Source organism: Pseudoliparis swirei, chromosome 5 (genome assembly GCF_029220125.1).
Source record: "Pseudoliparis swirei isolate HS2019 ecotype Mariana Trench chromosome 5, NWPU_hadal_v1, whole genome shotgun sequence".
NCBI lineage: Eukaryota > Metazoa > Chordata > Actinopteri > Perciformes > Liparidae > Pseudoliparis > Pseudoliparis swirei.
In genome coordinates, this window is record NC_079392.1 from 23,809,712 (window position 1) to 23,836,395 (window position 26,684).

The 26,684-nt window shown below is 44.5% G+C and overlaps 2 protein-coding genes across 2 annotated transcripts in view; one reads left to right on the top strand and one right to left on the bottom strand.

Annotated features, from left to right (window-relative positions):
* The window catches only part of polrmt (polymerase (RNA) mitochondrial (DNA directed)), a 49,096-nt gene extending 30,950 nt beyond the window's left edge, over positions 1 to 18,146 (top strand). Inside the window, exons 16-22 of the mRNA XM_056413947.1 lie at positions 2,668 to 2,720; positions 5,463 to 5,561; positions 5,866 to 5,938; positions 6,185 to 6,192; positions 12,309 to 12,392; positions 13,778 to 13,851; positions 14,538 to 18,146. Of these exons, the coding sequence (XP_056269922.1) occupies positions 2,668 to 2,720; positions 5,463 to 5,561; positions 5,866 to 5,938; positions 6,185 to 6,192; positions 12,309 to 12,392; positions 13,778 to 13,851; positions 14,538 to 14,587 (441 nt within the window). The 3' untranslated portion in view covers positions 14,588 to 18,146. The remainder of the gene's footprint in view (positions 1 to 2,667; positions 2,721 to 5,462; positions 5,562 to 5,865; positions 5,939 to 6,184; positions 6,193 to 12,308; positions 12,393 to 13,777; positions 13,852 to 14,537) is intronic.
* Positions 18,147 to 19,825: 1,679 nt separating this feature from the next.
* hcn2b (hyperpolarization activated cyclic nucleotide-gated potassium channel 2b) overlaps positions 19,826 to 26,684 on the bottom strand; it is a 31,016-nt gene continuing 24,157 nt past the window's right edge. Inside the window, exons 6-8 of the mRNA XM_056415057.1 lie at positions 26,219 to 26,459; positions 22,689 to 22,853; positions 19,826 to 20,793 (exon numbers count right to left, since the gene is read on the bottom strand). Of these exons, the coding sequence (XP_056271032.1) occupies positions 19,826 to 20,793; positions 22,689 to 22,853; positions 26,219 to 26,459 (1,374 nt within the window). The remainder of the gene's footprint in view (positions 20,794 to 22,688; positions 22,854 to 26,218; positions 26,460 to 26,684) is intronic.

The window sequence follows — 26,684 nt, forward strand, 5'->3', positions numbered from 1 at the left end:
CTCCGTCTTCTTCTTCTGCGTCTTCTTCTTCTTCTGTGTCTTCTTCTCCTCCTCCTTCTTCTTCGTGTGCTTCTTCTTCTTTTTCCTCCTCCTCCTTCAAGACATTTTGGAAGATTCGTCTTGAGTTTCCAGCCAGAGCCGGTCAACAGTATTATAAAGCAAACCAAACAACGTTCACCAGTTAATCTGTTTCCTCTCCGCCTGGTCCGACCCGTGCAAACTCAGGACATGTCAGCCTCGCGCTGAACGGCTCGGCTCTGACTACTAAGCCGCCGTGCTGCGCAAAATGCTAATTATTTCTTTCTTTATTTCGCCTGTGTAAAAAGAAAAAAAGTGTATTGAACCTTAAAATCAAGGAAATGAAAGCAGATTCTGTTCCCTTATAGTAAATTGTATTAATTTTGATTCTTGTGGGTAAATCTGGGCAGTATTAGTACAGATTTTCACAATAAAAGCATGTTGGTTATCCTGGAAGTATTACCGAATTGATACGGCGAGACGTTTCCGCACCGGTGGCCAAAATAAATGGCGTTCGCACAGAGCGCCAAACAAAAGGGACACGACAGATAGGAAAGGTAAACGCACTAATGCTCCCGTCGACGAGGCGCCGCCGCCGCCGGCTTCCTGTTTGCCAGCCGTATATCTCTCGCTCGCGATAGCAGCCCCGTTGTTTCCACCCGGGCCACGGGCGCCTTGGCACAGCTGACTGGATGGAGCCTCGAGGCGAGGGAGATTAGAGCTCTAAGTCTTCCCTCCGCTGGGAACTAAAGGCTTTGGCGTCGGTCTGAGAGTGGAAGAAATGAAAATGATGTGATGAAAAAAACCAGCAGAGGTCAAACGCAGGCCAGCGAACGCTGCGCTGCGCTCCACATATCCGGCCTCTTCCATGAAGGCTCGGTTATTACGGTTGTTTTGATAATATTCCTATACTAGTACTCTAGTAAAGTAGTAGTTCTATACTTTGATTACCACCTGCGGCGTAACTTCGTCTCATATCATTGGTGCTCCGGTGATGGGGATGCCCCTCCTCGGAGGTTTCCTGTTGTTCATTTCCTCTCTCTGGCTCTCTTTCCCATCCATTTCCTGTGTGTGATGACTCCATCTCCTGTGGATGTAGATGAGTCTGAGAGAACAGGTGAGACTCTGGAAGGCACTTTATGGCACTTTACTCCCGTAATACAACGTAATTCCTCTTGAAACGAGGTGTCGGGGTGAGGGAGCGTTGTACAGGGAGGGATGTCTTTCAAAATATAACAAATGCAGTGGCCGTATGATAAGGGTTATTTTTGCGCCTGCGCCTGGTGAGGTCACCATTAAATAGATGTAAATAAAGTCCACATTGTGTGTAATATTTACAAAAACCAAGTGGTCGAGGTGTCACTGTGCACACTTCCGTTACTCTGACTGTTTACCTCCGAATAATTCATAGGAGGATCCCTGAAGAGCATTTAGCAACGCAGACGCAGCACAATGCAGCTCACTGTAATCTGTTGTTGTTGGTGTTTTGCCGAGGTCCACCCGGAGGAGCAATGCTAAAAAACATATGCACCCCGTAGGATGATGTAAGATAACTTGGCAGAAAGAAAAAAGACTTTTCTCAAAATAGTTTGATAACTTTTAATAGAGTAACATTCAATACCTATTTGGAAATATGATATCTATCCGACGCTGGATTAATTCTCCAAAAAAGGGATATACTGATACCTGCCAGTCTAAAGACGACCACAGCAATACGGAGCGTTGAGTCTCTTCACGTCGCCACATTATGACACCCTGACCTGCACAAGCAGCTGGAAGATGGAAGGTGGTTATAGATGATATGATATTCCTTTATTCGTCCCACAGTGGGGACAATTAAAAAATCACAGCAGCGGTGCACATCAGAGCGTCAATGAAAATAAATATAAAACACAAAACTAAATACTAATACTAAATATACAGGGGGGAAATTAAGTAAAGTGCTGAGTAAAGTAAAGTGCTGAGTTTGCCAGGGTCTCCAGCGATCTACTATATGTCTTATATATGTCTATATATCTACTATAGATCTTCTATATGTGGATTATAGCAGGATTTGTGGGTCAATTTATTGACTTCCACCCTAAATTCTTTCAATTGGGTTGAAGTGATGACAACCTGAGGCGAGAAATTAAAATGGATTTACGTTTGGCTTAATAACTCTTAAAATGTCCATTAAATGAAGGGACTCATGATTTTGTTGTGTTGATTTTGTGTTCTGCAAAATGTCACTGGCCTCAAGTTGTTAAATTACAAATTGCGTTACTATTTTTCTGTTGCTTCTTCGTTTGGGAATACATTTTTTAAGCTGTTTTTCTTCATTTAGTTTTTGCAAGAATACCATCCAGACAGGTCAAAGGGTCCAATAATTATTATTATTTTAAAAGCATCCCAGTTTTCATCCTCCCAACTTTATTTCTTTTTATTACTTAAGCTCTTGATATCTGATGTTTCAAACATCATGTGTCCAGTAAATGACACTTTCACATTAACATGTATGTTTTGCTGACATGATGAAACATGAGACTCTTTTTTTCATTTCAGCACGACAAAACAGCTGGACATCTTGTTCATAATTACACTTTAAGTCATAAAAGTTGGACGTGAGGTGATTATCCCACTAATATCTTTCTCTGTGTTTTGCCTCTCCAGCTGAAGAGTACCATGCAACACATCAGCGTCCAGATCAGCCACGACGCCAGAGAGTAAGTCTGCCCGGCAACCAGCTCTCTGCAGCTTCTCGACGTGACTGGAAGCAGAAAGTTTCTCCGGAGGGGCTTACATTTTAGAGAACAACATTTTCGGCTGCGCGAAAGTTCTTTCTCCACTTATATTTTCCACTAATTGCCTCCTCAAACTCTGATGTAGCTTTGCTTTTGTCATAAAGTAGGAAATGGCATCGGAGGTGTTTGGGGAAACCTTCAAAAGTTTGAAAAGGGATGAGTCGAAATGCAAACAGGAATTTGTTTTTTTTAAGTTAGAAAAGTCATTTATGGATGTACAACATGATATAATGCAACATCTCATTACCGCTACGATAGTAAACACTCATTAAGAAGGAAATAAAGGGTGTTTATGCAAGAATACGCATCTTGCATGTCACAAATAGTTCCCAGATGAGTTTATCTTACGAGAAGTTCTGCAGAGAAATTCAGATAAACAGTAAAAATGCCTCAAAGCAAATCCACATGTTATCCTGTCTCGCTTATGGATAGTATTAATTTTGTATCCGAGAACTACGATGAAGTGTCGACTCAATAAATAAACTAAAGTGACGGTCTGGTTGTTGGCATGTAGAATAATTGACGAAAAATGACTTACTGGTTTCCGATGGACCAGAATGATTAAAATGTTCAATACAGTTTGATGACTTGAAAAGAATATGAGTCTAAAATGAAAAAAAGGAAGACATGCTTATTAAAATGTAATGGCTAACACTATGAACTATACAAAATGACTAAAATATGTCTAAAACCAATCAGCACTCCGAGTAAGAATAAATCTAAAAGACCTGCCAAAATTGAGAAGGATTAAAACTATATTCATGCATATGTGTTTGTATATATATATTGTGTGTATATATGTGTGTGTGTATAAATATATACATATATGTATGTATGTATATATATATATATACACACAAACATATAGATATATATATACACACACACACATATATACATGTATATATATATATATACACAAACATATAGATATATACATATATATATTTAATGCAATTCCTATGAACATGGCGCCGTCTCCCTAGTAGTGCACGAATTTAAAAATAGAATGAAAATATAGGATTGTTAATTGTCTCCCAGGGAATTAGGAGTTCAGAACGAGGCCGTCTCGCCCGGAATGTTGCAGTCAGAGAACGCCGCCGCGGTTCAGGGGCCAAACCGGACGCAGGCTCCGCGGTCGATGCGTCCTCGGCACGCAGCCGCCGTAATTAAAGACGCTTAAAAAAAAATAAAAAAGACGCTCGATCCGGCATCTAGATGCGTAAATGGAGTCGTGACGGCCTCCGAGCCCTCGCTTCCTGGCTGATTATCCAGGCTTCTAAACCGCAGTCGGAAAAACACAACCACATGAAACGCTCAGCCCCTTGTCGGCGTCCATCATGTCCCGTGAACCGAAGTAAACCATCAGCTCCGTAGGGAGGACGGATGCACTAGAGAGGGAGAGAGAGAGGGAGAGAGAGAGGGAGAGAGAGAGGGAGAGAGAGAGGGAGAGAGGGAGAGAGAGAGAGGGCTGTGGTTGTGGAACCCTTAGAGTGCCGACCTTGCAGCTTTCCAATCCGCCGGGCCTACGGGAGATACAGGTGGTGTGTTTGTCTCGTGTGTGTGTGTGTGTGTGTGTGTGTGTAGGTGTGAGACAAACGGGGAGAACAAAAGAGAGAAAGACGAGTGCAGACAGCTGAGTGAGCTGGCATATGAATCTCTAGGAATCTTGTTTTTGTTCAGCTGGAGCCCAACACGGCAGATAAAAGTCTCACGTTACCCCGGCCCAAAAAATAAAGCTGACAGTAGGTAAACAAGACTGACAGACTGTGTGTGTGTGTGTGTGAGAGAGTGTTTGTGTGTGTGTGTGTGTGTGTTGTTCAGCTCTGGGTTCGGCCCCAGCTCTCTCTCCGCTCCGTCTCCATTCCCATTAACGGAGCGTTCCGGTCCGCGGCGGCCCGGAGGATTTGAATGGCACACGCTCGGGGTAATGGGAACACGCGATACCGATTGGCTGCCCGCTGCGTTTTCATTTGATTTATTTTACACTGCCAGTTCCATCTCGCGGTCGCATTCATGTCACCTCGTCCTGTCTCTTTTATGGCGCGTCTCTATGCGTGTGCTCTTCTATCGACTACATAACCAAGCCCATCAGATAAAACGTCTCTTTTAGATTATGGCAAAGTGAAGTCCACGAGATATACAACACGGTGTGGATCCAACGATGTGTGTGTGAGTGTCTCTCATCTCCAGCTCCGTATAGCACACGTTACTGTAACATCTGACTGGAAAACATCCTCAAGAGAACCGTGGCTTTTAATGCACTGCCTATGAGAAACTTAGTTTAACTCCCATTTTGTTTTTAGAAAGCAGAAAAATTCAGATTAATTCTATGAATTTGCATATGTCTACCTGTTGTTGTTGTGTATTTTATTCAGTCAATCAAATACAATACAATATTATTCAATTTAATATACAAAACAGAAAGACTGAAAAGGTATAGGTAGAAGCAAAAAATGCTTATATATTACTATCCTAAATTAATATCAAATAAATCTGAAAATTAATATCAAATAAAGAAAATAACAAAGAACATTTAAAATAAACAATATATATATATACATATAGATACATATATTTATATATATATTTATTTATATATATATATATATATATATATATATATCCATATAAATATATACTTGTCTCTCTGTCCCTTCCCAGGAGGCCGGACACGGTGAAACAGAAGAACGCCTTCCCGCCAAACTTCATCCACTCTCTGGACTCCACCCACATGATGCTGACCTCTCTCCACTGCTATAGGTATTGCGCAACACCTCGCCGATCATCCCCGGAGTCGCTTCTCTTCTAAAGTCTGTGATGTGTTTCCGTCGTTGTCCCCGCTCTGCGTACCTGTGACCTCAAATATCCTTTCTTCCCATCGAAGCCTCTCGTCTTGAATGCAATTAGCGTTGTACGCTACGCCTCGTGGCATCAGCTCGGTCCACAGAACTCGCACGTGATTTGAAATGAACGTCCGCCAGGCCTCGAGCAATCCTCGTTATTAATGTCTACTCTCGTCTTCTGTGCTCTTTCAATTCCCCCCCCTCCCCTCCTCCGGTCTCAGTGCCGGCCTGACGTTCGTCTCGGTTCACGACTGCTTCTGGACCCACGCCGTCACCGTGGACACCATGAACAAGGTATCGCATCTCAGTGCATCCCTTTCTCATCCTCTTCTCATCCCTTTCTCACCCTCTTCTCATCCCTTTCTCATCCCTTTCTCATCCCTTTCTCACCCTCTTCTCACCCTTTTCTCATCCCTTTCTCACCCTCTTCTCATCCCTTTCTCATCCCTTTCTCATCCCTTTCTCATCCCTTTCTCACCCTTTTCTCATCCCTTTCTCACCCTCTTCTCATCCTTTTCTCACCCCTTTCTCATCCTCCAGTCAGAGCCGTTTCATCCCGTCTGCCTATCATCAGGGTTTAGAATTCTTCTTCTTCTTTTTCTTGCTGATTAACAGAAAGGTGGCTCTCTTGCCTTTCTCTCCCCCTCCTTTCAATTCAATTCAATTCAGTTTATTTGTATAGCCCAATTTCACAAATTACAAATTTGTCTCGGAGTGCTTTACAATCTGTACACATAGACATCCCTGCCCCAAAACCTCACATCGGACCAGGAAAAACTCCCAAATAACCCTTCAGGGGAAAAAGGAAGAAACCTGGAGGAGAGCAACAGAGGAGGATCCCTCTCCTAGGATGGACAGATGCAATAGATGTAATGTGTACAGAAGGACAGATTTAGAGTTAAAATACATTCAATGAATATGACAGAGTGTATGAATAGTTCATAGTAGGCATATTCCACGATGGAGACCTCCACGATCCATCAGGCAGATGGCGGTGGGGAGGAGGAGTGGGCGAGTCTCAACAGGACAGTGGCGTAGTCATGAGCAGGAATTCCACGACCCAGACGATCCATCAGGCAGATAGATCTATGCCGTCTCATAGGGTCCGATGACCCCATGAGACGTAAAGTCAAAAGGACTTCCGGGAGAAAGCAGAGTTAGTAACGTGTGATTGAGAGATGAAAATTCATCCTTAAGGAGAGAAAAAGAGGAGATAGGTACTCAGTGCATCCTAAAACGTCCCCGGCAGCTATAAGCCTATAGCAGCATATCAAGGGGCTGGACCAGGGCAAACCTGATTCAGCCCTAACTATAAGCTCTGTCAAAGAGGAAGGTCTTAAGTCTACTCTTAAACGAGGTGACTGTGTCTGCCTCCCGGACTGAAATTGGAAGCTGGTTCCATAAAAGAGGAGCTTGATAACTAAAGGCTCTGGCTCCCATTCTACTTTTTAAGACTCTAGGAACTACAAGTAGTCCCGCATTTAGTGAGCGTAGCTCTCTAGTGGGGCAATATGGTACGACAAGCTCCTTAAGATATGATGGAGCATCACCAATCAAGGCTTTGTAGGTTAAGAAAAGAATTTTAAAAGTGATTCTTGATTTTACTGGGAGCCAGTGCAGAGCAGCTAGTGCAGGAGTGATGTGATCTCTTTTCTTAGTTTTAGTGAGAACACGAGCTGCAGCATTCTGGATCAACTGAGGGACCTAAGAGATTTATTAGAGCAGCCTGCTAATAAGGAGTTGCAGTAATCCAGTCTCAAGTAACGAACGTGAACCAATTTTTCTGCATCTTTTGAGACAAGATGTGCCTGATTTTGAAATATTACGTAGATGAAAGAATGCAGTCCTTGAGATTTGCTTTACGTGGGAGTTAAAGGACAAGTCCCGATCAAAGATAACGCCAAGATTCTTTACAGTGGTGTTGGATGCCAGGGCAATGCCGTACAGAATCCACATCACCAGATAATTGATCTCTGAGGTGCTCAGGGCCGATTAAAATTACTTCGGTTTTGTCTGAGTTTAACATCAAGAAGTTGCAGGTCATCCATGTTTTTATGTCTTTAAGACATGCTTGAATTTTACAGAGTTGGTTGCTCTCCTCTGGTTTTATCGATAAATATAGTTGAGTGTCATCTGCATAACAATGAAAGTTTATGGAGTGTTTCCTGATAATATTGCCCAAAGGAAGCATGTATAAGGTAAATAAAATTGGTCCAAGCACAGAACCTTGTGGAACTCCGTGATTAACGTTGGTGGTTATCGAGGCGTCATCGTTTACAAATACAAACTGAGATCGATCTGATAAATAGGATTTAAACCAAATTAGTGCCGTGCCTGAAATGCCAATCGACTGCTCCAGTCTCTGTAACAGGATGTCATGGTCAATGGTGTCGAATGCAGCACTAAGGTCTAACAAGACCAGGACAGAGAGGAGTCCTTTATCTGCTGCCATTAAGAGGTCATTTGTAATTTTCACCAGTGCCGCCTCGGTGCTGTGGTGTTTTCTAAATCCTGATTGAAATTTCTCAAATAAACTATTATGATGTAGAAAGTCGCACAACTGATTTGCGACCACTTTCTCAAGGATCTTGGAGAGGAAGGGCAGGTTAGAGATCGGTCTGTAGTTAGCCAATACCTCTGGATCCAGAGTGGGCTTCTTCAGGAGAGGTTTAATAACAGCCACCTTGAAGGAGTGTGGTACGTGGCCTGTTAGCAGAGACACATTGATAATATCTAATAGAGAGCCGCCAATTAAAGGCAAAACGTCTTTAAGCAGCCTCGTCGGGATGGGGTCCAAGAGACAGGTAGACGTGTTCAAGTAGAAACCGTTGAAAATAATTGGTCACGGTTGATAGGGGGAAAACCCTCCAAATATACACCAGGGCATACAGCGGTTTCCAAGGCCATTCCACTTGAGGACAGATTGGCACTGGTTATGGGCAAGAGATTATTAATCTTGTCCCTAATAGTTAAAATCTTTTCATTAAAGAAGTTCATAAAGTCATTACCACTAAGGTTTATAGGAATGCTCGGCTCCACAGAGCTGTGACTCTCTGTCAGCCTGGCTACAGTGCTGAAGAGAAACCTGGGGTTGTTTTTATTTTTCTATTATTGATGAGTAATAGGCTGCTCTGGCATTACGGAGGGCCTTCTTATATGTTTTAAGACTATCTCGCCAAACTAAGCGGGATTCTTCGAGATTAGTTGAACGCCATATGCTCAAGCTTTACGTGACGCTTGCTTCAGTTTGCGGGTCTGAGGGTTATACCAGGAGCAAACCTCCTCTTCCTCACTGTCTTCTTCTTCAGAGGGCTATCGAGTCCAGTGTCATTCTCAGAGAGCCTATGGCACTGTCAACAAGATGATCAATCTGGGACGGACTAAAGTTAGACCAGGAGTCCTCTGTTATATTGAGACGTGGTATCGAATCAAATACAGAAGGAATCGCTTTAAATTTAGCTACAGCACTATCAGTTAGACATCTAGTGTAGAAACTTTTGACTAACGGAGTACACCCGTAGTATAAATTCAAAAGTTATGAGGTTGTGGTCTGACAGAAGAGGATTCTGTGGGAAGACGTTCAAATGCTCAATGTCAACGCCATAAGTAAGAACAAGATCAAGCGTGTGGCCAAAGCTGTGAGTGGGTTTCTGTACTCTGACAGAAGCCAATCGAGTCCAACAAGGAGATGAATGCAGCACTAAGGCAATCATTATCAACATCCACATGGATATTAAAATCTCCAACAATAATAACTTTATCGGTTTTAAGAACCAAACTTGATATAAATTCTGAGAATTCAGATATAAACTCTGAATATGGACCTGGTGGCGAGTACAGAATCACAAATTGAATTGGCTGTAGTGTTTTCCAGGTTGGATGTGAAAGACTAAGAACAAGGCTTTCAAATGAGGTGTAGTGTAATTTTGGTTGAGGATTAATTAATAGGCTCGATTCAAAGATGGCTGCTACTCCACCTCCTCGACCGGTGCCTCGAGGAATGTGAGTATTAATATGACTTGGAGGAGTCGATTCATTCAGGCAGACATATTCTTCATGGCTCAGCCAGGTTTCAGTTAGGCAACATAAATCAATGTGATTATCTGATATTAAATCATTCAGTAACACAGCTTTAGATGACAGAGATAGAATATTTAGGAGACCACATTTAATAAACCTATTTTGTTGCACTGCTGAAATAATTGTGTTAACTTGTATAAGGTTATTGTGTACGACTCCTCTTCTGCTTACTTTTGATTTATTTAATTGAAGTGGCCGTGGGACAGACACAGTCTCTACTCTAAAGTCAAGGGTGGGTAACTGCTCGAATGGAAGAGCAGAGAAGGGTGTTAAACTACAACTCTGCTCCCGGTTCCTGATCTGAACCCTGGGTTGTCATAGATTAAGTCCGGTGATCAACTTGGTCATATTCGCAGAAATGAGACGCGCTCCGTCCAACGTGGGATGAATGCCGTCTCTCCTCATCAGATCAGGTTTTCCCCAGAAAGTCTTCCAGTTGTCTACGTAGCCCACATTATTCGCTGGGCACCACCTCGACAGCCAGCGGTTGAAAGACGACATTCGGCTATACAATTCGCCTGTCTGCAAATTTGGGAGAGGGCCAGAGAAAATTACGGTGTCCGACAACGTCTTGGCATAAGCACACACCGATTCCACATTAATTTTAGTGAGTTCCGAGCGGCGGGCTCGAGCGGCATTACCACCGGCGTGTATTACAATCTGACTGTATCTCCGCTATCCTTAGCCAGCAGCTTCAAACAAGACTCCACGTCGCCCGCTCTGGCCCCGGGAGGCACACGACTCTGGTCCGTGGCTTCGCTATTTTCACGTTCCTGACTATAGAGCTCCCGATAACCAGGGTGTGTTCCTCAGCGGGTGTGTCGCTGAGCAGGAAAACTGGTTCAAACGTGAAGTGGTTGGTGCACAGCGGGCTTCTGTGTAGACTTACGACTCCTGCGAACAGTTACCCAACCATCCGGCTGCACGGTTACCGCGGGCACAGCTAACAGCTGACTGTAGCTCGCGCCGACTACGGAGAGGCGGGCTAACTAGCATAGCTGTCTGAGCTCGATAGCGGAGCCGTGCATCTAACCCACTTAGACCTGCCTCCAACCTAGCAAATAAACTACACTTGTTGCATGTATCGTTATCATTAAGGGAGGCAGGGGGATAACTATACATGAGACACACTGAGCAAGAGGGAGCGGGAGGGAGAGAAGAAGAAGTCATGCTCGCTGTTGAGCTGGCAACCAAAGCTTACCGGAAGAGTGAGATGATGCGTTTCATCCCTTAAACTTGAGCTAAAGGAGAAGCCTCCGTAGAAGCCGAGCTGGCTTCTCTCCCAGTGTCCCAGGCTGCTGGCTGCTGGCTGCTGGCTGCAGGCTGCACCCTCAGGGAGAGCCCGGATGAAGGCACGCTGAGACTAGCTCTCCTCCGGGCCCGGCCTCACACCCGGCTCGGCACAAAATGGATCAAACGTCCGTTAAAGTTGTCCGTGGCTGTAGCTCCAGAGTCACAGCGCTGTGTCTTCATCCGATCTAAAAGGAGTTACGACCAATGAGGCGTAAACGTTCATCCAGCACATTTATTCTCTGGATGTGAGCGTACGCTTTTCCTCATTACACGGGCAGTTGAACAGGGCGCCACGGGAGAGCTATTCCACATCTTAGTCAACACCTAAGCACGTCACCAAGGTCCTTATTTTAATGGGCACATTCATCCGCCACAAAACCAATGCATGGAAAAATGTCCAATTCTTCTATCTCTAGTGGATTTTTTTTTTGGGTACGCGTTGCTCAGAAGCCGGTTGGGAAGAAGCACGTTATGTTCCTCACACTGCGACTGTGTGTCTAAGCCTCCACAAGGTTTATTAAATCCTTTTCTTGGCATTAAAGTGAAAATCAATCCACCAGTTTTTTTTCAATTTGCACATAGAAAACACCTCAATAGAAACCCTTGACAATGTGGAAAACGTGATATCGAAAAAAAGCTTTTATGCTTTTGAGGTGACATTATTATATATATATATATATTCAATTCAATTCAGTTTGTTTGTATAGCCCATTTTCACAAATTAGAAATGTGTCTGAGTGCTTTACAATCTGTACACATAGACATCCCTGACCTTTGACCTCACATCGGATCAGGAAAAACTCCCAAATAACCCTTCACAGGGGAAAAAAGTGAAGAAACTTACAGGAGAGCAACAGAGGAGGATCCCTCTCCAGGATGGACAGAAGAACAGATGTCATGTGTCCAGAAGGAATCATTACTCACAAATGAAAACACAGTAACAACACAATCAATGAATTTGACAGAGTGGATGAATTGTTGGTAGTCGGCATATTCCACGACGGAGACCTCCACGATCCATCAGGCAGATGGAGGTAGAGAGGAGTGGGCGGAGTTTGATATATATAATAAATCTAAATTATGTTTTAACACTTAAAATCTATTTTTGACACATTTAGCAATGTGCAAGTCAGTTTAGATCACAGAAATATCACAGGATATGCATTTTGGTTTATTAACCCCATCCGAAGTCTCTCTCTCTCTGGATGGGGGGGGTTCCCTGGAAGTTCCCTGGAAGTTTGAACTCTGAACTCATGAAGGGCTCTTGTTTCATTCCTTTCATTCCCATCAGGTTGTGGAGCGCACAGCAGCCCGCCCAGCCGATCCTCCAGGATCTGTCCAACTACCTGCTGCAGAAATACTGCACCACGCTCCCGTGAGTCCACACACACACACACACACACACACAGCGGTCAGTTGTCGATTGTGTTTACGATGATGTTTTTTTTCCGTCTCATCTCCTTTTCAGGCTCACATGATCACCGTAGAAACGGTATCAGAATATGATGCGATCGTTGGCCGGTCATACGTTCGCTGTTTCGGTTACCTGTGCATCTGTTTCCGTTTTGAATTGTTCTCGCCAAACAGCCGCCGGCCTCCTCTTCGTCTCGCTTGGCCGCGTTTACGCTACGCCGTCGGATCTTTATGGACTTTTATGGCAACTCCAACATGTGCATCCAAACAGAAGGGGCACGCACACATTAGACAGATATTTCACCCTCTTCCACTTACCTCAACCATTTGATATGAGATGTTCTCTCTCTCTCTCTCTCTCGCCGGCCTCAGGCCGCGTTACGCTCGTCTGACTGTTTCTCTCTTTTGGATAATTGGACACTTTCTCTCTCCGGCCTTTACTCCACAGCAGCCGGCAAGAATCTATTATTGTTGAATGGGATTATAATTCAACCTCTTTCCGTAGAACGATTATTTCTGCTTATTATATCTCACGATGTATGAAGTGGTTCAAACTTCAATGGAATACAGAGTCTGCCAATCGGTGAAATATCCAACATGTCAGATGTATTGCTGTTAAATTGTGTTGAAACGCTCCTGGTCCCCAGAGGAGGAATCTCTGACTTTGCTGACCCCTGACCTTTGACCTTTTCTCTCGCGCTACTATGAGGTTGACGTTCGTAGTTAAGAGTGAAAGTTTCTTACAACCATTTTATGGATTGCTGTAAAATCCGGTTCCAACGTTTTTAACGTAGCACAATATTTAACACAATAATTTGATTTATGATCACGACAAAACAGCTTTCAAAACTAACAGAGCCGTTCTTTGTGTTTACCGCTGAGTAAGCGTGACGGGAGACGCTCTCTGTGGCGACGTCGGCAAGTTTTTCATTGTCGGTGGGAGTTTTTTTAGCTCAACTTTTTTCGGGAACCAGCAAAAAAAACGATTAAAAAAAAAAAAAAGTTCCACATCTCGTCACCGTCACGCGGGCACCACGCCGGTTGGTAAAATTGTAAAATTGGCTATTTATGGAGCGCGCCAGTCACATCCCGTGTTGCGCCGCCTCTCGCCCCTCACACCAGACGCACTGACGATGTGCTGATTCCAACCCAGCGACTCGACGGCTCGCAACGTGACGCCCGAGTGTGAGCATGGCGCCGAGCTTCAAACACGCAGAGGAGTCAGCAGACGAAGCCACTTGGGCTGGAAGCCGGAAGGCGTCGCCTTTTGACTCACACACACACACACACACACACGCGCTGCTCTTTTAAACTTTTGCTTGTCGTCGTTCTCTTCGTTTGTGGCAGGATGGAGGGCAAGAACAAGAAGTACCTGGAGTACAGGAGGATGATGCTGCTGCTGGCCAAAGTGCCCCAGACAGGTCAGTTTGCATCCCCAGACAAGGGGCCCCTCCAACAATGGGGTATTGTTTGAGAGGGCCAACATGCAGCATGCCGGGTATTTTCTTTTCCTAATTGGTTCTACGTGGACTCTCGTTGGTCCTGACGCTCCGTCTGAGGTTTGGAGGAAACGCCATTGAGTTGTGTTCTTGCACAATCCGGTTCTATCCTGGTTTATAGGCGTGGCCCTCCAGGGTGGAGGTGGATCAGATGTAATCAGATTATATCAGATTAGAAAACTTTATAATATCCCCAGTTGTGGAAAACTCATCCAGAAAATCATAGAACCAGAGCGTGTGATCACATGATTACGTAATACTCTAAACACGGAAACTTCTAACGATATAAGACCGAAAGTACAACCTCATACTGTGTGGAGTAGATTAAAGTTTGGAGCTCCTCACCTGAACATTACTGTTAATCTATATATATATATTTATATATATATAATATATATTTAGAGATTTATTTAGATATATATATATATATAGAGAGATTTATTTATATATATATATATTTATTTATATATATGTATATATATTATATATATAATATATGCGTTCACTCATGTTTTATTTTCTTATTAAAGCGACAGTGCATGTAATTAACTTTCCATAACTACCGTACACCGGCTTAAACCCGCCCCCCCCCCCTCTTGCCCCTGCAGGTGATTTTGACCTCCGGCGGGTGAAAGAGTCGACGTACTTCTTCAGCTGAGAGAGACCGGCGAGGTCCGAGCCAGCTGAGGGAGATGAGTGGAATTGACAGTGCAGCGGGGGGGACGCCGACGCCGCCGCCGCCGCCGCCGCCGCCGGGGGGTCTCGGCCGGCTTCGTCTCCCTCGGACGTCGAGGCCATCGATCGGGCCGCGCCCCCCCCCCCCTGCCTCCGGGTGCTGCAGCTGCTGGAGCTGCTGGGGGCGAACCCGCCGCCTGATGAAGTGGCGAGGAGCGGCGCTGATGGAGGGGAGGACGGGACGCTCATCCAGGCGGAATGATGAGGGAATCGGCACCGGATGGGAACGTTAAGACTTCAATCAGTGGAAAGCACCTCTCATAATGGGTGCTTGGGCCGTGCGTGTGTGTGTGTGTGTGCGTGTGTGTGTGTGTGTGAAGAGCTCCACAGACCGATGACTCTCTGCGACTATCCCCCCCCCCCCCCCCCGATCCCTCGATCCCTTCACTCACTGGATGACAGGATGCTGCCTGACACGGTATTTAAACACGGAGACGGTTGAGAGACGTTCACTGACATCGGGAGATACGGGACTCACAGGGAAGTGAAAGGGCGAGCGCTGTGCAGCGACCGGCGCCCTGAAATAAAAGTCTCCGATAACCTTTTTCAAAAAAATTGTTTTTGTGTCCGCAAACCGTCGTTGTTCGACAGTTCTGATGGCGTCCTCTCATTTTGGACTCCGCCCCCTCGGAGTTTGTCCTTAAAGGAGAAGATTCACTCGCATTTTGGGTTTTTTGATGCTAAGCTAACAAAGCTAGCTTCACATTTACTGCTCGATCTTCTCGCGTAATCCTCAGGAAGAAACCAAAAGAGACCGCACATTCCATTTTTACTTCACCTTCATTTTCTCACCTCAGCTTTAAAAAAAAGCGACTCCTACCTTTTTTAAAAAAAACTAAATTTCGACTTTCTTGTAAAGTTTACACCGAAGCTGCGACCGTCTTAAAAAAGACGAGGTCGTCTCCTCTGCCCTCGTCTCCTTGAGGCCGGTTGTCTCCTGCAAAGTGCTCACATGCTTCACACACACGCGCGCACACACACACACACGGCCGCTAACGTTTCACAACTGCCTTCCCCGACAACGACTTCCCCTCGGAGCGCTCTGGGATTTATCTCGGCCTTGTTTTGTTTGAGATTAATTTTGAAGCGAACGTTCGTGAGACGCCCTTCGCCATAAATGTGCGTTTTTGACTGATCGACGCTTTAAAATCGTGAACCGCGGCGTTAAAAAACGATAATATAAATCCCGTGTCTCGTGTTTACGGCGTCCGGATTTACGGCCGACGGGAGGTTTGAGTTCTTCGCCGTCTCTCTGACGGCAATTTTGTTTATTTTAAGGAAGCGTGCTCCGTCAAATTTAATGCGACGGTAAAAAAGTACCGTTTTTGTTTATTAGACCCTCTCGCTGTCTGATGGTGATGATGATGAAGACTGGGAGGGGGGAGGTACTGATGGCCTTCCTCCTTAAGGGGAACTTGAGTTTGGGTTCAAACAAGCTGTTCAAGAAGCTTCAAGCTCAGATTTTCCAAACCTAACTTTAACCTGTCTCACAAGTGGATTTCACCAACCACCAAATCTGACACACACACACACACACACACATTGGGATATGTGGAATATGGCCCTCTCTCCATTGTAATGAAGTGGGTCCTGATATGACGTCTCTGGTGATGTAACACTCTTCCTGGAGCCGCTCACTCCCCCCCCCCCCCCCCTCCCAGTTTCCCGGGAGTCTATCTCCTATCTCCTGCCCCCGCGGGGGGTCTCGAGTGGCGGAGTGTGCAGAGAGTCCTGGAGGGAGCAAGCGGGGCCACAGCTCCCTGTCAGCGGGGGGGGGGGGGGGGTGGACTGACATGTTTCTTTAGGATATTTATTCCGAGCAGATGTTTCGCTCCGTGGAGGTTTGGACATAAACAAATGTTTTTGAGGGCATTTTATTTATTTTTATTTATAGTTTATAATAAATTGCTTTATGATTTATGCCACACGATACAATTACTTTAAATTATAAAGTTTATTGTGACTTATTTTTAAAAAGTAATTCTGGGAAACTATCTTTGTTTTGGTTTTTTATGCCATACTATACTATGACTTTTAATATCATACATTTTTTTATGGAATACTATACTATGATTTTTAATTTTGACATAGTATACTTTGACTTTTCAAGGAATACTCTACTATATTTATTTCTGACTATTTAATGCTTAATGTTGAACTTTTCATGTTGAACTATTCCAGGACTTCTTACAAACTAAAACATGCATTTTCTATATCTATTTCTATTACATTAAATGGCATTATATATTATGACGAATATATTTTGGAGTTTCTTTGACATTTTTATGCCATACAAAACAATAACATTAACACAACAAATGTGTTGCCTTCGGGTCATTTTGACCCGATTCAATATTTAACCCTCCTGTCACCTTCGGGTCAATTTGACCCGATTCAATGTTTAATGTCGGTGTTCTTTCGGGAGTCAACAAACAAACATAAAGTACCTCACACTTAAACTTGGAAAACAATATTAATTCTAATAATGTTCTGGAGATTTTAATAGCTGGGGTCATATTGACCTCAAGGGTAAAATATGTTAGTAAATATAAAGGTAACAGGAGGGTTAAACATTGAATCGGGTCATATTTACTCGAAGGCGACAGGAGGGTGAAACATTGAATCGGGTCAAATTGACCCGAAGGCAACACAAGGGTTAAGAGATTAAGTTGCATTCTAAAATATTGACAACTACCCGTAAACAAAGGCTGAGAGAAATGTCACATTTCATAATAAAAGCATGAATCCACTATACCACACAGGTAATATTTAAATATTAAAATCAGTTTGAAGGGTATTTTTTTGCTCGTTGGATGTCGGAGGTTCTGTGAAGCCAGAAAGCAGCTCTGGTTGCAAATAGAGATTATTAATAAATAAATAATACACAACAGATGCAGACAGGATCATACAAACTGAGGGCGACAGTAGAAAAAGAAGTGATTTCTTTCTTCTGCTTTATTATGTTCAAGACATATCGGTTCATACCAGATTATAATATGCACTTTTGTAAAAAGATATTCCATTTTTCAAACATTTTTATTTTTCATGTATGTCTAAAGTTACAGTAAACTAGGCTAAATAAATGAATAAATAGTCTGGTTTACATGACGTTCACACACAGAAATAACAAAGTTATTGTCATCAAAGAGGGGAAACGTACATTTAATATCTGTTTCCCCCGAAAACAGACAAAATTAATCCGAAGGGGGAAATATTGCATCTCCATCAACACTTTTATGAATATGTTCAGTGTGAGTTATCCTCTGATTGTTGAGTTTGTGAGGATGAATCTGTCTTTCATATCTTAACATGTTGAAACATACAAAAAATATATATGCGACTTTGGTTTCACTCGTTCGTTCGGCAGCTTTTATTGAAATTGTGGTCGTTAGAGATCTTTGCGCTTCAGTTATTAATATCTGCTCCTGTCTCCCTATCGTGGGCCTTCTATTGAAGTCAAAATAAACATGTCTATGAACTTATTTAGTCACTATATACATTTCCAGTTCAGTGGAACAATATTTCTCACGACGATTCTCTATATGATTTATTTCCGAGCATCCGTAACAGGTTCCACGGGGCATAATTTAGGCAGAAAACAAAAAAAAGCTCTATGAAATACCTACATTGCCTTAGACTGTGTCCCATGTGGACCTCTCACGGTACTGAAAGTAAAACAAAAAAAATAAAATATGCAAAACGATCATATAGAGAGGAGGAAGAGGAAGAACTCGTCCACCGGCAATGAATAATGAAATCATATCGAAGGAGAATATTAATAGTCCCGAACAGACCGGAGGGGATTCCAATTCCCTCTCTCATTACCCGGTAATAGTTCGGGCATCGGAGAGGCGGGATGAAGAACGACACGTCCACGAGAGAGAGAGAAGTTGCCCGCCTTTAAAAAAAAAAAAAAAAAAAGCTTTTAGACACAAATCTGCGATATCCGCCGATCTCTCATCGAGGCGTTAACGCCGAAAATAATCTGTATTTACGAGTGCTTCTGATTTACATCGTGAGTCGTAGACAATCTTTGTAATTACCCGGCAGTGAATTATAATCTCTGGGAGACAATAGAAGAGCAAAGTGTGGGATGTTCTAGTGCTCCGCATGACGACATCCCATAAACCCCTCGACTCGGACGCCGAGGCCGCCGCCTCTTTTAGGAGGTGTACTTTATTTAATTGGATCCTGTTAACTCATGGATCTTGAAGCTGCATTAATCCGTGTGGTTTTTTTGGCCACTTGGAGGGGCGGGGGGGGGGACGTAAACAAAACACAAGCTGACAGCTATGAAATATAATTACTTCATCCCCTTGTTATGGCAGACACACACACACAAAGAAAACACACACACACACACGAGCAACTCGACGATCCATCTGGACTCGTGTCTCTGGCCACTTATTTCTATAAATCTCCTCGTCATTTAGATTTAGTTTCTTGTCTCGCTTGCTAATAATCGTGAGGTTTACGGGGGGTTTTGCTTCTGGGAAACCGGGTTCATGAGTTATGAGTACCGAACTTTTACCGAGAGAATCGGTGGACTTTTAAAAGCCGGAAACATTGAGCTAAAAATAAAAGAAGAGGGATCAGCTGACTCCCTTCACGTTAACCGTAGCCGTTTGATTCCCCGTCGAGATAAAAAATATGAATTGATTCAGCTTTAGATTAAAACAAACGTGCAGATGTTTCCCGTAGACGCCATCGGATGTTCTTCGTCTGATATCAACGACGTCATCGTCGTCGATCACATATTTACCAGAGGAAGGGAAGACTAGGCCAACGAGACTCGGTTATCCATCAAGTCTGGGGTCAAATATGGCAAAACATATGAGGATAATAAAAAGTTATTCAATTTAGGTCTATAGGGATTATCAAAGGAACACGAGATGAACGACAATTATGACGCTTTTGGTGAGAAGCCGGCGGCCGAGATCGGTGAAGCAGATGTGACCAGAAGTGGTTGCCTAGGATACAGTCAATAAAGGAGCTGGAGACGGGAAGATGCTGCTTCACAGCATCAATGCTGCAGTTCCAGAAGTCACCACACGGACGTCAGAGCAGTTTCTCCCCCTGCTGTCGCTCCAACGCTCATACATTCGGAAAGTCCAACTGGAGAGGAGAGAGAGGAGCAGAACCCCCCCCAGTGTCATGAAGATCACAAGTTTGAGGACAGCCTGGATCTGATTACGATGAGGTCCGTGTCCGGGAGGCTCACGATGGAGTCTTTCTTGGGGAGTCCCGAGTCCCCCAGACCTGTTCCCGCCCCCAGCCCCCCCGCCCCGGCCCCAAAGCTCTGCACAGACCCCGGCAGGGACCCGACGGGGTAGGCCCCCACGGACATCTGATGGGGCAGCACCGCCCTCTGCGGCAGAGCGCTCCGGGGGTGACCCGACGGGGTCTGAGGGGGTCCGATGGAAGCGGAGGAGACTCTGGTGGGCTGAGGGGGACTCGGGGCCCCCGGCGGCGCCGCCCCCCCCTCGTGAGGCAGCGAGGGCTGAGAGGCCGACAGCGCCCTGGCGTCTTGGTTCAGACCGCCCATCTGCAAGGAGAGAGTGCTCTTGTGCGCGCCGGGCCGGAGCGCCGGGCCGGCGGCGTGCTGCTGCTGGCCGAGAGAGAGCTGGGAGCCGGAGGCGGGGTCGGAGAGGGCGCCGGACCCGGACTGGAACGACCGGCCCCCGAACGCCAGCGGACTCTTTGCTGGAGGGCCGGCGAAGGCGGCGCCGTAAGCGAGGAACTGAGACAGCGTCGGAGAGGTGGCGACGGAGCCGTCGCTCACGCTCTCCGTCACCTGGAACCGCCGCACCACCCGGGGCGACGGCAGCAGGCTCGCCGCCGCCGCCGCCGAGTTCCCCTGCAGGGGCGCGCAGAAGGTCATGGCGACGGCCTGCTGCAGCGTGCCGATCGCCGAACTCTGGCCGTGGGCCGGCGAGTGGAAGAGCCCGTCGTGGAGGAACGGCGGCGGCGGCGTGGACAGGGCGCGCGGCCACGGCGCCACGTGGACCTGCTGAACCATCTCGCGGTCGTACTTCACGATCTCCTGGATCATCTCGTTCTCCTGGTTGTTCAACGCCCCCGAGTTCAGGTCGCGCTGGACGTTGTGCATCAGGATGGAGTTCTTCTTGCCTGCGGCGACACGGAGGGACAATAAGTTATACGAGCAAAGTTTATTCCTCTATCCGTCCCCCCGTCTTTTACTCTCGCTCCATTTTGCTTTCCCAGACGCAGAAAATAGCTGTGTCACTGTTTACCGTCAGCCTTTATTCTATTCCTGGCTGCGGTGGATAGTCGAGCTTATATAGGAACTATCTGACATTTCCTCCAGACACAACATCCGTCACACACACACACATATATAGAGATAGAGATGCAGAGCCTTATATTTTACGGATTCCCTGATATTAGGATAAGGGGGAAGTGTTTTTGCTGAGTCACCTCAGTCTGTTACCTCCGTATTTGTTTCTTCGTGCCTCTGTGCACCACGTGGTCAGATGATGTTCTCTCCGATAGGAAGTTCCCACCAGGGATCCTGAATTCCTACAGTTGCTCACCGTGAGGCGTCTTCAATTTGCTCTTCCCGTTAAAGTTTGGCAAAGACATGCATCGGTGGCATCCTCCCTCTCTGCACTGGGATTTTTTTTTAACTCGCTTTTTAAAACGATGGCCTCTGCCGTCTCTACACCTGAACACGGCTTCATCATCTGTATTCTGTATTTCACAGTCTCAGCGTGAGAACCGACCGTCCTCAGCGGGAAGGATCACAAAGGAGCACATTACTATAATATGTGGTTTGTTCCTGAAGCGGGCATGTGACTCCCCCCCCCCCCCCCCCTCTCACCCTCACCCTCCCAAATATGTGAGCCTGCTGACTGAATGCTGCTCATGTGTGGAATCTGGCTGCTATGGCAACAGCTGGCAGGTGGCAGATGCAGGGCTTTTTTTCGGTGAACACGTGAAGTGTGTCCGTGTGACGGGGCTGTGACACCGCTGACCTCGAGGGGGGGAGGGAGGGGTGGGGGGGGGTTGGTTGCATTGTGTAGAAGAACAACGTGTTTGTGTTTAAATGCATCTAGGGGTACAAAACCACTCTTGTTGTTTTTTTTGCCACGATATTATTAAGCGTCGCACTTATTTAACTTGAACGGGCACTCGGTAGAGCGCATATCTTCGCATATCACAAGATTGGGCATTGAATTATGAACATTTTGGCATTAGTTGCATGCCAATTGGATATAAATTGACCGCGCTATGGTAAAAAAAAGATGTTGACCTTTTCATGACCTTGACCATGACCTTTGACCCGATCGATCCCAAAATCGAATCAAATGGTCCCCGGATAATAACCAATCATCCCACCAAATTTCATGCGATTCGGTTCAATACTTTTTTACTTATGCGAATAACACGCATACAATTAATAAATAAATACACGGCGATCAAAACATTACCTTCCGCATTTTCAATGCGAAGGTAATAACTGTTTTCAAGATGTGCCCTGGAAGCGACAGATTAACGCTCCAGAAACCGGCATTCTCTAAAAAAAACAACAACGATTTCGCAGCCGTGAATAATCGTCGCCGCGGAAACACGCCGTCCTCAATTCAGAGGAGCGCAGCTGTCGGAAAAGCGCCGCGGAGTTTCGACAGAGACGTCAAGTCGGACGAATTAATCGGTTTTCCCGCCTCGCGCCTCGACTCCTCTCCCGAATGACTCATTTGCTCGTGGAGACGGTACGCCGTACCCGCGGGGCGTCAACGCCACTTATCCGTAACTAAATCACACATAAATTAGGCCTGGGTGTAAAAAGATGATTCGGGCAGTTATTATGATTTATGAAACGTATAAAAAGACCCAAAAAAACAGTGACAGAAACTAAATAAAAGACACACAGCAGGACACATATGAGGAACAAGGGTTACTCGTCTCCTAGGAATGAGACTTTTTTTTAAATTTAAAAACCTTTGCGCTCCGACCGTCGTGCTTTGCGGTCATCACGCGGCGTGAAGTTGACTCGGCCTTACCGATCCTGTCCAGTCGGTCGATGGCGACCGTCTCGAAGGCCCTCCTCATCATCGGGTACTCCTCCAGCACCTCGTTGAAGTTGTCCACGGAGAGCGAGTACAGGCGGCAGTACGTGTCGGCCCGCACGCTGGCCGTCCGCCGGCCGCGGGTCAGCAGACAGATCTCTGGTGAGGAGGAGAGAGAGACGGTCAGATCACAGACAGACAGACACCCGGACACACACCTACACACACACACACACACACACACACACACCTCCCCTAGACAGGAGTCTTTCCTCCCGGCTGTGTGAAGGAAGCCCGCTCTACGCTCTATATTTAGACATGTGCAGCCATGAGCCCCCCCCCCCCTCTTCCTCTACGGGCTGGGGGGCCCGACCGTTGTCTTGACAACCGTATGCCCTCTTTTTCTTTTTTCTTCTTCTCCGGCGACCTCCCCTGCGAGAGGAGGGAGGACAAAATAAACGAAACGCGAGGCGACTCCGACGTGCGGGGTCAGATGACAAGGGCGCCGCGTCCACTCGTTATGCCGAGCTCGGCATTTATCTTCTCCTCTACATCCCCGTTAGCAGACGGTGACTTTCTTTTCTGAAAGATAACGTTACGTCAGATCTCAAACTGTCACTCCGCCCCGACGGCAGCGCATGAGACAGGTAATCAGAGGAAGAGGGCCTCTAATGACATTCTCAAGATGTTACCTGAGCCGGAGGAAAACAACCAATCAGCCGCGAGGCGGGGGGGGGGGGGGGGGGGGCTGACAGCTGCAGCGGACACTCCTTAGCTCTGATTGGCTGTTTTTGTACCTTTGGGCACGGTAGAAATCGTGCAAACGCCACGTGGAGCGAGACGTTAGAGGAGGCAGAAAGCCGTCACAGGTGAGCTGTCTAAAGAAGTAAGAGAACAAGTTGTGTTTTTTACTAACGGTATCAAATTTAGCTTCAGGGTGACAAAAGAAAAATAGGAAGGATCGAAGACACAACTGCTTAAGACGACACTGTCTCTTTAAAACAGATACTGTAATAAAGATATTAATAATAATAATTACTCTCGAACATGTTGTTAAATAACCCTCTTTGCATGTGATTATTGTTTATTCGAGTGTAGGAATATTGTACATAAGAAAATGTCTATTTTTATAATTTAAATCAATTTAATTTGAAACCTTCAAAATAAAAGCACAGGATTTTTTTTGTGTACATTTCCTGAAGAAAAGGTGATCGTATGTTTTTCATGCCGTCATGGGCCGACGTGGCGGGCCACATTCGGCCCGCGGGCCTTCTGTTTGACACCTGCGCTGTACATTCACACGCACACACACACACACACACACACTCATTCTTTGACCAGTCAGGACACAGCTGCTTTTTATTCAGAGATTACTTCGCTGACCTTGAGTGTGTCCATGTTTTCTGCCGATCTGATTAAGCATTTATAGTTCCTCCGTAGATGAATGATTAATAAACCGCGCTTATAGACGGAGAGCCGCTCTGCTGCAGGATCCTCGTGGTCAGCGGCTTCTTCCTTCCACATGTTTGAGAAGGGAAGTTTTAAGCTTTATGCTCCAGCTTAGTAAGAATGGTGGAACAGCTCCACAGGAAGCTCCAGACGTCCTTTTTAAAAAAAATAATTCTCCCTTTGGATCGTTCTGCTTATACAGTACACGACACCAGCATTTACATGTTGCTATCGCATCATTAGTGAGATGTGCGGGGAGAGAATAATATTCCCGGGCTGAATAATATTCAGAATAATATGCATCAAAAAGCTGTTTAAACCACTGTGTCGCCAGAGAGCCACAGCCAGCCGCTCATATGATGAGAAATACTGAATATTAGCATTATTAGCACGAAACTCCATCCCCTGTTTCTGGGATCCATATAAACATTATTCACCTTATTCTAGATTCTAAATATGTATATGCCATGCAATCTAATTAACTAATACAACTAACAAAAGCGTTGGCAGTTCAGACTCATAATCACAACAGTAAAACATTTTTTTTAAATAACTCAGTTTCCTATATTTTTCAACAAATTCAATCTGGCTTCATGCCGTTATTTTCTGAATGAATGATGAGAGGACGTCTGGACGAGGGATTGTTCTCCCAGCAATATGCTGTTGCTAATTAGCTGTTCCTAATTGGATGTTTGTGTGTGTGTGTGTGAGTGTGTGTGTGTGTGTGTAGCCTGCACATCAACATTACTGCCAGTGACCTCTGGCCTGCTGCAGGAGACCAGGTGTTCAGCAATGTAGTCAAAACCATAAACCCACGAGAAGGGTGTGTGGGTGTGTGTGTGTGTGTGGGTGGGTGTGTGTGTGTGTGTGCGTGCGTGCATGCCTGTGCATGCCTACGTGTGGTTGCATGTTTCCACACAGCCAGAGAGGGCAGGGCTGCGAAGGCAAGACTTTAATTATTATTTAAATAGTAAAACCACATCTGGGATATTACTGGATTATATTGGAATAGAGTAGAATATATTATAATAGAATATAGTCAAATAGAGCAGAATAGAGAAGAATATAGTAGAATAGAACATAACATGTAATAATAAAGTATAATATAGTATACTAGAGTATAATATAGAATATAGTAGAGTATATTCGAGTAGACTAGAGTAAAATAGAGTAGAATATAGTAGAATAGAGCAGAATTGAGCAGAATATATTATGATAGAGTAGAATATATTAAGATAGAGTAGAATATAGTATAATAGAACATAATATTTTATAATGGAGTAGAATAGAGCAGAATAGAGTATGATAGAGTATAATATATTATAATAGAGTATAATATAACATAATAGAGTATAGCAGAGTATGATATAGTAGAAAAGAGTATACTATATTATAATATAACATAATAGAGTAGAGTAGAATATAGTACAATAGTGTAGAATAGAGCAGAATAGAGTATGATAGAGTATAATATATTATAATAGAGTATAATATAACATAATAGAGTATAGCAGAGTATGATATAGTATAATATAGTAGAAAAGAGTATACTATATTATAATATAGTGTAATATAACATAAGAGTATAGTAGAGTAGAATATAGTACAATGGAGTAGAATAGAGTATAATATATTATAATAGAGTATAATATAACATAATAGAGAATAGCAGAGTATGATATAGTATAATATAGTAGAAAAGAGTATACTATATTATAATATAGTATAATATAACATAATAGAGTAGAGTATAGTAGAGTAGAATTTAGTATAATAGTGTAGAGCAGAATAGAGTATAATATAACATAATAGAGTATAGCGGAGTATGATATTGTATAATATAGTAGAAAAGAGTATACTATATTATAATATAGTATAATATAACATAATAGAGTATAGTAGAGTAGAATATAGTACAATAGTGTAGAATAGAGTATGATAGAGTAGAATATAACATAATAGAGTATAGCAGAGTATGATATCATATAATATAGTAGAAAAGAGTATACTATATTATAATATAACATAATAGAGTATAGTAGAGTATAATAGAGTAGAATAGAGCGGTGACACACCTCCGAAGTAGGACCCGTCCATGAGCTTCATGCCCAGGCTGCCCTTGGTGAGCACGCTGACCACGCCGTGCTGGATGAAGTACATCTTCTTGCCGATGGTTCCCTCCCTGATGATGTAATCGGCCGGCTGGAACACCTCGAACCGCAGCTTGGTGAGCATGGCGGTCACGAAGTTGGGATCGGCGTTGGCGAACAGCGGCATGGTGGCCACCAGCTTACGGCAGTTGAAGTTGACGATTTCCTAGATTTAGAGAGGAAGCAGGAAGTGGAAGCAGGAAGTGGAAGCAGCAAGTGGATCAGGAAGTGGATCAGGCACCACGGTAACAGCCTCAGTCTGCAGTCCAGAAGTTCACGAGGAACACTCAGGTGTGTGAAGAAGATTCAACGTTATTTTTGTTCTGCATTGGCTTTAAAAAACTAGAAATATCACGATTAATTAATTAATTAAGAGTTACATGCTTTACAT